A 12108-nucleotide genomic window follows, 5' to 3' on the forward strand; every position below is an offset into this window, starting at 1 on the left:
CAAACTCTAAAGATCTGCCTGTCGGCCACCAGAGTGCTGGGATTAAAGGTGTGCAGCACCATACCTGGCAAATCCAACTTTTTATTTTTCAGTTATAGCTCAAAGGGGATATTCCCCTGCATCTCATCCATGTTGTCTGCTTCCAAGATTGCTAATGTCTACTTGCTTATCATGTTAGTTATAGCTTTCCTTTATTTTCATGTTGTCATTCATCTGTTCTCCTCTTGGTTTGTCTCACCACAGCTTTTCCTGGGGATCTTACATATTTCTGTTATTCAGAGATCACATAGATATGAAAATTGTATTTGCCATCTTTGGTTGAATAGACTCGAGCTTTACATTGAATAGCTAGAATTCATTTTTCTTAGCACTCAGGCTATGTTCATAAAACTCAGTCATGCTTTACATAAAGTTCAGGGGGGGAGAGCTAAAAAAATTATTTTATGGACTGCTAATACAGTGAAAGTAAATTGGACTTAACAAAATTCAAACTTCAAACTCTCCATAACTGTAAATAATGAAACATACTGCCATATAAATGGCCTGAAAGTCATAGTGAAACAAAGAGCCTCAGAGGGTTATAATAACGCAAGCAGTATGTAGCAGAATGTGGGACAAATATGGCTTAACAAGCTAGGAAATGAATTTTATATAAACCCAAAGTAGAAGATAATAAAGAGAACACGGTAAAAACTAGTAAACAATAACACAGTAGAAAAATGCGAGTCCCCAAATCACGTGGACATAACCAACAAGTATCGCCTTCTCCTGAGGAGTGGCTCGTCTTTACCCAGGCACATTTTTGTCAGTTTTCAGCCCTTTGGGTTTCCTTTCCCACTTTTCAGAACTGAGAAGCATTGAATTGGGCAGCAGTGTTCCACGGTGCCAGACTGCTATTTTGTAAGTGGCCTACAAGACTTCATTAGATTACTTTTACAGTGGGGTTAAGTTTGCAATTTCATTCAGCTGCAAAAGTCAAGACGTAGTCATGAGTATATTGCTACTAACATTAATGTTGGATTGGTTCTATGAATAAGAGATAAAACTCTAAGAGAAAAATAAGAAGCACTTCCAACATGTCAGTTTTAGGAGAGCAGAATGTGGTCATACTTCACAACTTTTTCAAGTCCTCTGTTTTGGCAAGTTAATGTGTAAGACAGAACATTTTGAAAACAAAACAAGGAAACACTTCATAGTGACATAATTTGTCTTTATCCCCAAGCAGTTTTTTCTGAATTGACTCACTTACCTTGTACACTAAACTTTTCAAAACTTTTTATTTATTTGCATGCACGAGTGTTTTGCATGTTTTGCCTGCTTGTATGGCTTCGTACGACATGCATGCTGTTCCAACAAAGGCCAGAAGAGGGCATCATATCCCCTCTGGGAAGTAAACCTGGGTCTTCTGCAAGAGCAGCAAGTGCTCTGGAAGTCAACATGGAGCCATCTCTCTATCCTGCTTATCCACTGATTCATTATTAGTAATGTCTGGTTATTCCCGTACAAACCTCATTCAAGAAATGATGGTGTGCACGTATATTTTAAGCTACTTACATGACATTCCAAAGTTCCCCCAGTATTAAGGTAATACAAAAAAGAACAGATTTTTAAAAGTTTTAATAAGTGCTTGTGTTAATGGAATACATTTTACTTTTAAGATTATGTAATGAAATAGATTAGCACATGCCTTAAAAAAATACAGGCCATTCTGTATTTCAGTAGCCATACTGATAAACAGAATCTAGTCTCTGGGCAACTCTATCCCTGTGGCTAGCATACTATTTCTACAAAGTATTAGAAAATTTTGAGAAAAAGTTTTCTCTTTCTTTAATGTCTTTTTACATTTACATACGTATGTTGGAGGCACATTCACCTGGCAGCCATGGTATACATGGGGAGGTCAGATGACAACCTGCAGAGTTGATTCTCATTTACCATGTGGGTTGTTGTGTGTGGGTGTGGTGTGGATGTGCATGCGTATACATGTTCCCATGTGTATAGGCACATGTATGTATGGGTACACTTGCATGTGTGAAGTATGGAGGTCTATAGTTGCCCACAGGCGTCTCCCTCCATTGTATTTGACTTTCTTTATTGAGACATGGTCTCTCACTAAGCTTGGCACTCCAATTATGACTACTCTAGCTAGCAAACCAGCATGCCGGTGGATCCCATCTCTGCCTTCCAAGTGCGGAAATTACAGCTGGCTTCACACCAGTCTGAATTTAACATGGGTCTTCGTGTTTGCAGGGTAAGCCCTTTATCTACTGAGCCATGTCTCCAGCCCAATAGACTGTTTTAAGAACCCCCTCACAATTAATAGATGTGTCCATATCAGTTTATCACTTCGATGTTTTTAAACAAAGTCTTCACAGATAATAGCATTTTAAAAGATTTATTTTTAAACTGTGTGCATTGTGCATGTGTATATATGTATGCATGTATATTTGCCTCTGAGCATGTGGGTGCATATGTTCCCAGAAGCTAGAGGCATTGATCCATTTGAATCTGGAATTACAGATAGGAGTTCCCCAATATGAATGCTGGGAACTGAACTCTGGTCTTCTGCAAGGGCAATGTGCACTCTTAACCTCTGAGTCATCTCTCCAGCCCCCATGATAGCTTTCTCTATCCTGTATCTTGCATTCCAGCTATTGGCAACTAATTGCTGAGTACCTTCTCATCTTAACTAAGGCTCAAATATTTCTGCTTTGCTGCTGACTGCAGATATGTTTATTTTCATGTATCAGCTAAGTGTTTAAAAGCAGGCCACTCCCCTAGCATTATTAGTACCTTCTGGAAGAATAATAACCTATAGAAAGGAAGACAATAGCAGACAGGAATGGTGACCGTGAGAAAATGTTGGTTAAACACTTTAAGTTCCTAATTATAGAACATGTTGAAAATTACAGAGTGGTGGTGACAATCCTCTACTCTAAAACTATCAAAGTTTAAATTTTTGTCACAAGCCACAATAACTCATAATCAAAGATGAATTTATAAACCAGTAGTCTAATAGCAGGACTGATTTACTGAAGATTATAGTTAAATAGTTCAGAGATTCTCTCATTAATACTCAGAAGTATTTTTTTTCTTTAAAAATACCAGTCAATACTCTTGTCTCGGCAGACTGTCCTCTGACCTCTAATCCAGGTTCATTTAGCAGTCATTTGTGGGGGTCACCCACCTGAGGTGACCCACCTGAGAAGCCATTTCAACTACTACCAAGTTAGAATATGCTATTCTGTTCACTATAAGGACAGTGCAGACGGAGGGAAGCTGAGATGCTTATGATAAATCTGTCTAAATATTCATGTGGAGAAGCCGGAGTAATACAATCACTGGATATAGACCCTGCAAAATACAAAAGAGAAGGCCTCTTATTAATTTTGTGGGCATGGGGGTGGGTGTCTGGCATGCCGCCTGACTCTGATCTGGTGTACCTGGGGTGACTAGTACATATGGGCAGCTGTGAGGAGGCAGGTGATTCGTCTGTTTCCAGATTATTCTACTGTTGTCCTCCTTTACTCTCACTTCCTTGTGGCTGGAGGATATGCTGCCAATCTGGCACCGCCGTCTCCCACATGTCTTCTTTCTGCCGGTTTACAGGGGCGTGCTTTGGAGAGAATCTGCCAAAAAGCTTTCTTTCTCCTTTCCAGATTAAATACATTACATCTGCTTAACACACGCAGTCGCTGTTGGCCCTGGGAACCACCAGAAGCTCTCAGGGTGATTACCTCACTGTCATTTTCACTTCTAAAAATGTATTCATTTGGGGAAAAGCACTAAGTCCTTCCTCTTCTGAGCTACATCCCTGGATGAAAATACTGGCTAGCACGTACAACCAAGTTACCTTGAGAAAAAAATTCCCTTAATTTTTTTGTTTTCTTCTCTGTAAATTGAAGGCAGTACTTAACCTTGTATGGTTTTGATAAATACTTGGCAAGAAGGAACTGAACCGTAAAGGGAATGAGCCATTCAAGAACAGCACAGGCATTATTCAGGAAAAGGCCTACAGAGGGGGCTCTAGAGTAGGAACCAGAGCCAGCAACCCACTTCCAGGCTGGGCTACTTGTAGGGAACAAAAGGGAAAGAGGACTGAAATGGTTCCACATTCAGCCCCTGGTGGCTTATAGGAGATTAGGGGACTAATACATCTCTGGTAGCCAGCTATTTCTGGGGATCCGGTAGGTCAGGGAGTGCTAGAATCTAAACAAATGATTTTACTTAATGAATTGTCATTGTTTAACCCAAATGGTAGAATGTCACAAAACCACATGGCTATAGTTAACATTTCAGAGATAGGCAAAAAGGGAGGCATAGTTGTTGCTCGTGGCTACTCATTGCTGGACAAGGGCCTCACCGAGCAGAGGCTTTTGAGGCAGTCTTTGGTATCAGAAACTTTGGAGGATGCTGTTGCCATGTCTTTTGATGGTGTCCTTGGTAGAGGAGTTCAGTTTCTTGTATACAAACTAGACTAGGAAACTAAGAAGGCAGGGCCCAAAGACTATCAGGGAGAGGAATGAGGCAGCCAGCATCCCGGTGTGGGTACTGTCCCCTAGAGTTTGAATGTCAGCAGAGCTCAGATGATTCTCAGGCTTGGGGATAGTTAGCTGTATTTCAGACAACTCCAGACTGGTTTATATAGAAGTAGCACTCTTCCCAGAGGAAGAAAGGTTCCTCCTTTCTTGGCAATAAGGAGATTCAGAATTCTGCAGTTTTAGGGGACACCCACAAATGAGTCTATTTGGTTTAACAGGGTTGTAATTGTTGCTCACATCTCCTATTTCCAAGGAAATGGGAGCAAACATCTACTCACCCCACACAGGGAACCAATGACAGACCAAACTATGGATAACTCCAATGTCAAACTTGGTGAACCAGTTAGTTTTATCAGGGTTACTTACAGGAATGTGGTGAGGGGTTACTTACAGGAACAGAAATGGCCAAAGCCTCCCCAGCATGGGCAACAGCTCCCAAAAGCTGGGAACCTGGAGCTCTCTGCACAGCCTCTACAGGCTGGTGCCTCAGTTGGTCTGCGACTCTTCCAGGCATTTTGGGTGGTGTGTCTCTTTTTTCCAGGCTGCTGGGGTTGAGTCCTAAGCATCTCAGCTTGTGTGAGCATCTCTGAATCTTGGCTTGCCAGACAGCGACTCTCTGCAGTCTTTGACATTTCTATACCTCCCTGAAGTCATTTGGAGTTGATTACTTCCTGTTTTAAAGAGCTTCCCCTTCAGGACGAAAGTGTTTTCACCTCTCACAGAACATCCCATTGTCTCACCTCCATGGATCTATCCTGTCATAAGATATCCTGTTGTTTTACTTCCCTGTTACGTCCTACGAAGTTTCCTTCCAAGATGGAAGGCTTTGCCCCTGGAGGAAAATGCTAGGCAATAGGTGGCTATTTTCATCTAGGCTATCTGAAATCCTTAAAAAGCGGCTGCAAGCAGGCTGGAGGAGGGCATGCCAGCTATGTCTGTATTGATGGCAGAAAAAATAACCAAGTCTTCAAGGAGAGGGAGTAGGTGAGGGGATCCTTCAGGATGAGCAGTTGAAACCAACAAGGGCACTGGAGGCAAAGGGATAGCAATCATGGTTTGGTTATTGGGAAGGAGCTCATACTTTCATATGATCAATTGTCTAAGTCCAGGAGGTAAGTTAGCATTCCAGAGGGTGAGGGGAGAACCCAAGGAGTTGTAGACAGAAGAGGTATGAGAAGGCATTTTGCTTTGCCAAGTTGACACAAGCTACAGTTATCTGAGAAGAGGGAGCCTCCATTGAGAAAACACCTCTGTAGGACTGGCCTGCAGGCAAGCCCATTGAGTATTTTCTTAATTATTGATTGATGTGGGAGAGCCCGGGCTATTCTGGGTGGTTTCACCTCTGGGCTAGTGGTCTGGGTGTACATAAGAAAGCAGGCCAAGCAAGCCATAGGAGCAAGCAAGTTAGCAACAAGCATTCCTCCATGACTAGTGTGCTTCAGTTCCCTGGCCTAATTCTCTCAGTAATGGAGTCTGACCTAAGAGTTGTAAGCTGAAATCAACCTTTCCCTCCCCAGCTTGCTTTTGGTCATGGTGTGTTATCACAGCAGTAGAAACCCTAAGACAGAGATTGTTCCAGGTGCAGAGGGGGGGATGAAGATTAACAAAAGACAAGAACCAGGAAACTGAACCTTTGCTTTTTGAGAAAAACTGATTCTGCTTAGCTGGAGCTGAGGAATGAACACTGATTTAAGAAGAGAGCAGCATCAACACCGTCAAGATGATGTCTTCTGAAGATTTCCTCAGAATCAGCAAACAGAAGCTGAGATCCAGAGTGGGGAGGGGAAGGCTTATCGCATAGCGGCAGCTGAACTGGGTCATGTCTAAAAGTTTCTCAGGTGGAACAGAAGCTGAGGTCCAGAGTGGGGAGGGGAAGGCTTATCGCATAGCGGCAGCTGAACTGGGTCATGTCTAAAAGTTTCTCAGGTGGTATACTGGTTTTGAAGGCATGAAGGGGCCATCGAGAGCAGCTGAGGTTTTGCCTGTGACAGGACAGGATAGGACATTGGCGAAGGTGCAGCCTCAGTTGCAGAAGAATCCCCAGGCCTGGAGGGGTAAGTGACTGGTGAAGCCTAGCACCATGTGGCAGAGTCAGGGTCCCTTAAGAGAGCACAGACGAGGCTACAGCCCAGTTACAGTGGAGACCCCAGCATTTTGGAGATGCTAGTACCATGAGGTGACTGCTAAGGACAGCAGCAGCTGTAGGATGGAGCCAGCCTGGGCCCATAAGACAAGTTGTGTGTACTACAAATATCAGAGCTAGAGAAATGGAGACATTTAGAGCCCAGAAGATTTCAGTCCTAGATGTCGGACATTAAGCTGTTTACACTGCTGGGCTTTGGTCTTGCTATGATTTGAATGTGGCTGCACCCTGGTTCTTCCCTCATGGAGTAAGAAAGTATTCAACTTGTGCTTTGGTTTCACAGGAGCCTAGTTTAGAAGCTTTGGATATTTTAAAGACTTTGAACTGTGAGATTTTTTTTTGAGACGAATTTTTAAAATTCATTTATTTTCGTGCTGATCACAGCCTCTACCTATCCCACATCCTGCTCTCCTAATCCCTCTCCCCCATTCCCTCCCTCATGCCTCCCAATCCCTTCTTCTTCTATCTCCACCCAAGAAAGGGCAGACCTCCTATGAGTATCAATGAAACACAGCATATCAAGGTGCAGAAAGACTAAGTACCTCCCCACGGATTAAGGCTGGGCAAGGCAACCCAATATGAGGAGTAGGATCCCAAAAGTCAGTAAAAGAGTTGGAGATAGTCCTGTTCCCACTGTTAGGAGCCCAAAAGAGGAACAAGCTACAGAACTGTAACATATGTGCCGAGTGTCTAGGTCCGTCTCATGCAGGCTCTCTGGTTGTTGGTTTGGTCTCTGTGAGCCCCTATGAGCCTGAGTTATAGCTGATTATGTGCACCTTCCTGTGGTGTCCTTGACCACTCTGGCTCCTATGCTCCTCTCTCTTTCTCTGCAGGATTCCTGAACTCCACCCAGTGTTTAGCTGTGGGTCTCTGCATCTGCCTCCATCAGTGACTGAATGATGCCTCTCTGATGACAATTGGGCCAGGCACTAATCTGGTCACAGGAGATGGCCAGTTCAGGCTGCTTATCCACTATTGCTAGGAGTCTAAGCTAGAGTCCTCCCCATCGATCCTCCTGTGCCGGGCTTCCACCCAACCCCGAAATGCGCCCTCAACAGGCCCCCTCAACAGCCCCTGTGACCCCCAAACTGATGGCTCATGTTCCCATCCCCATCTGCCCTCAGTTTACTCACAAAATCTCTTTCATTTCCCCTTCCCCTGGAGAATCTGGATGTCCCCGCAGGAACTCTCCTTGTGACCTAGAGACTAAACGTTTAGAGTGTTTGAATTTTTAAAGACTGCAGGACTCTCTAAGTTTGGAATGTGTTTTATATTGAGGATACTGGTTTTAACATGCCATCTGGAGGATTGACAACGAAGTAATATAGTTAAATAGTGCTATGCTTGTATGCCAACTTGAAAAGGGGTCAGTTATTCTGTTTTGTTTCGCTTTTTTTCCGTTAACGTGACACAAGCTACCGTTGTCTTAGACGAGGACTCACAATTGAGAAAATATCTCCGTAAGCCTGGTTTCTAGGCACACCTGTGTGGCATGATTTCTTTTGGTCATACTTTATCACAGCAACAGAAAAGTAACAAATGTGCACAGTGAGAAAAACAGTAATGCCTCCGGGGCTGTCTTTGCTTGTGCATATGGGATTTTCGAGTAACCCCTGCCCTCTTTTGTTGTAGGTATTGGACGTAAGCAGAGAAGGCAAAGAGGAGGTGTTCTATGGACCTACCCTTCCCTTTGCTTCGAATGGGATAGCAGCCTGCTTCCTTCCGGCTCCGTATTTCACATGCCCGAACCTTCAGACTCTTCAGGTGCCTCACCACAGGATCGGCACGATCTGAAAAGCCAGTGCTGTTTGACAGCATCAGCAGGAGCCCAGATGAGAACTTGGCATCTGGGTACAGGGCTGGAACCTCCTCAGTGCTCAGTGCTTCCCCCGTCGTGTTTTACAGGTCTAAACTTGTGATAAATTCTAGCAAAAAAAAAAAAAAAAAAAAAAAGAACAATTTTCTAAAGCTGTCGAGAATTCGTCACTTCTTTTCGGTGTATGTTAACACACAATATGTGTAACTCTTGTTGCGGTGCACCTTACTGCCATCCTACTGGCAGTATTGTTTCGTGGGTCTTTAAAACATCCTTGTGCTGATCAGAGCCGTGCAGGATCACGTGACACTGTTAGTAAGGCACCTTTCACAGGTGCCATCGGTTTTCTCATAACCTTCCTGTACTTTGGCCTTTTATGACTGGAACATCACAGTACCATTTTTCAAAGCTTGCCGTTCCTCAGAAGAGGGTAGGCCGGCCAGCATCATGAGCTCCAAGTGCCATACTTTATTCGAGGTGATAGGAGCAACGGGCTTGGAAAAGTTAGAGTTCCAACCAACCTGGCTTACTGCCACTACTTTTAATAATGCAGTTTCTTTTTGGTCTAGAGTTTTGGGGGTTGCTTTATTTACGACTAAAAATAAAACAAATCATCTTAATAATCATACTTTAGCATAAATGCAACATATTTGTTTTTTCTAATCTTGGCCAAGACTTGAGGTCATTTGTATTAAAAGGCTGTTCAGCCATTTTAGCAGTGCTTATGTCATAGAAATTGTCTCTTCTACTCATGTAACTGCATTTTTTTAAATCATCAGAAGCAAATGGAAAAAGTAACCCTTTTCCTTTTGTTCAAGGTGGCTTCCATTGGCCCTGTAGTGATGGTGGCTTCCAACTCATGATCCTCCCAAATAAAGCCATCTGTTTACATTAGCAAATTCGCCAACTTTAAGCACAGTTGTAAGATACCTAAAGCACTGTTCTAAAAACATGAACGACCTGGTCACTGGGTTAAAGGACAGGGAGTGATAGAAAGGGTGAAGAGGGACATTAACAAACACAACTCCAGATAGCAGCAACAGTCGGTGCAGAGAGGGGGTGCGAACACTTCTAAAACCTGCCTATGCATCTTCAGAAATAAACTTACAAGTTCTGTCAGGAAAGTACGTTCCTGTCCTGCTGAATTCTTGCAACACAGACCCAAATAACAAGTGTTTCAGACTTACTGACCATTTTAGTTGGTATATGAATCTTCTCCCTAGCAGTTTTGCCTTGTGAAACCACTAAATAAATCATGTTGTAATAAATAAGTCAACAAACAAATAGTTAGGTTCCCAGGTCCTATACCCTGAATGAAGGGAAATGGCTTAAAAATGAACTTACCCAACTGAAACACCTTAGACTTTATGTATTCATTTCTAACGATTCAGCATAAACTACCAGTTTCTCCTTGATGGCCTTCATGGTACACTTTTTGCAGAGTGAGTGTGGACATATTCTTCATAATCAAGAACAACATCAAAACTATTATACTGCTTCACTAAAAAGAAAAAGGAACGAGATTGCACAATTGAATCCATTTCCTCGAAATCATCTGCAATGAGGAAAAAAATCTGAGATTATATTTCATGTATATTATAAGCAAATCTCATCCAAAATACTCAACTATATACCTAGGTACTACTCAGTTGTAGCATTGAATAGTAATTTGTCTTCTATTTTTCAATCCTCCAAATTAGAGGCCGTATTTTATTTTCCATATAAGACCAAAAGACTTTGAAGCATTTAAGCATCACTTGAGGATTTTACTTTAAAACATAAAACAAGTTTCAACACCATTCTGTTGTGAAAGGAAAAGCTAGCAAGGACATGGCTCTCCATTTAGAATGGAAGACACCATAAATCCCCCAATCTTTAAAAATACAATGCCACCTCAATTGTAATTATGGCACTTTTCGTACTTTCCTGTGTTGTGGGTTACCCTGCTCAAACACCCCTTGGGGGAGGGGGTGAGAAGAGGCGGCACCAGCCACTCAGGCACTGGGAGTCAGTGAGTAGCAGAGCATGCTGCAGACTCGGTTACTAAGGAAGTTAGACCTGCCTTTATGCCCCCTCCCAAGGTCCCATTGGTCCCATTGGCTCAGGTGGCTGACTCTGCTGTGTTGTCCTTTCCTCACTGGTGTCTCTGGGCCAGGTGTCTCTCCCTGTCAGCAGTCTCTGGGGGTAGAGGCAGGCTTGGCTCAGGGAGGAAGTGCCTGCTGAGCATGGTCATGCAGGCTGACCTGGGCAGCTGCGGCTTGGTGGACTGGCCAGTAGTTTCTCCTATACTCTTGTTTCTTCACGCCTAAAGTATATGTGTAGCATCCCCTTCAGCTACTGCAAAAGTGGAATGGAAACCTTCATTGTCCACAAATTATAAATGCAATAGGAACAAAACAGATACTCTGTCTCCAGGTAACGTGGCTCATCTTTATTTTCATTGTATAATCACTGACAGAATGTAAGCCAAATGCATATGTTAAAATTTATACACCTGTCTTTTACCTTTATCATATGCAAACAACCTATAAACTGCATATAAAATAATATCTATAATACCTAACAAACTGGGTAACTATCCGCACGACACAGTTCTAAGTAAGGCCTGAGTTTGTAGCCCAGTTGGTAGAGTGTGTGTCTGGCTTACAGGAGACTTGGGGTTCCTTTTGCAGTATTGCAGCTGTGGGGCTCATGCTTTGCATCCCACTTTGCTTGGGAAGTGAAAGTCAGAGGATCACAATTCAAGGTCACTCTTGGCTCTCAAGAGACTTCACAGAAGCCAGCCTGAAACAGATTCTGACCCTGTCTTTGACAAACGCATAAATAAAATAATAAAATGGGTCAGTTATAATCATCTGGTACCAAATTAGGTAAGCTCACCATACAGGTGATCACAGTAAAAACACAGCTCTTTTATTTAATCAACATAGAAAAGAATATGCTGTTTTGCTAGAATCCTAGACTGATTGTTTTAACCAAATAAAATACATAGTTTTTACTGGCATTTCACACTCTTGCTTGACTAGGCAATATAGTTGACTCCAAGAAGGTAGATATTTGGTTTTACTCAGTGCAGAATATGTAGGACATAGAAAAAAGCAGATTTCCTCAGGAGTTTCCCAAAATACAGAAACATATCAGTTTTATATAAAATCTTAACTGCCAAAGACCTTGTGAAAACTGAGTGTGGTTATTCTGATGTACAACTGTTAGTCCATCACTCCAGGGGGGGGGGGGCTGAAGCAGGAGGATTTTATGTTTAAGGCTGGCCCAGGTATACATAGCAAGACAATCAAACAAGAAAAGAAACAACAACAAAATCTAACAAGAGAGAAAAAAAAGAGACAGTATTGTGAGAATACATGAAAATAAGTCCACATATTATTTAAAAACAAAATGTCTTAAAAATAGAAAGAGGCTTACCATGCTTGAAGATCTGCATTAGTTCCCTGGGACCCACATGAACAAAGAGAACAGACCCTGCCAAGTTATCCTCTGATTTAATGTATGTACACACACACATACATACGTATAACAACAAAAAAGGTAAAAGAAATCTTAATTTTAAAAGGTGAAGTTAGTGCAGAACACCCTGTAATCCTACCACG

The 12108-nt window shown here is 42.5% G+C and overlaps 1 protein-coding gene across 6 annotated transcripts in view; it reads left to right on the forward strand.

Annotated features, from left to right (window-relative positions):
- Klhl32 (kelch like family member 32) overlaps nt 1-11832 on the forward strand; it is a 215215-nt gene extending 203383 nt beyond the window's left edge. For all 6 annotated transcript variants that reach the window (XM_040740693.1, XM_040740687.1, XM_040740682.1 and 3 more), the window contains one exon: nt 8317-11832. In XM_040740693.1, coding sequence (XP_040596627.1) covers nt 8317-8478 — 162 coding nt within the window. In that variant the 3' untranslated portion in view covers nt 8479-11832. The remainder of the gene's footprint in view (nt 1-8316) is intronic.
- The last annotated feature ends 276 nt before the right edge of the window (nt 11833-12108 follow it).

The sequence above is a fragment of the Mesocricetus auratus genome, unplaced genomic scaffold (genome assembly GCF_017639785.1).
Source record: "Mesocricetus auratus isolate SY011 unplaced genomic scaffold, BCM_Maur_2.0 Super-Scaffold_6730, whole genome shotgun sequence".
NCBI lineage: Eukaryota > Metazoa > Chordata > Mammalia > Rodentia > Cricetidae > Mesocricetus > Mesocricetus auratus.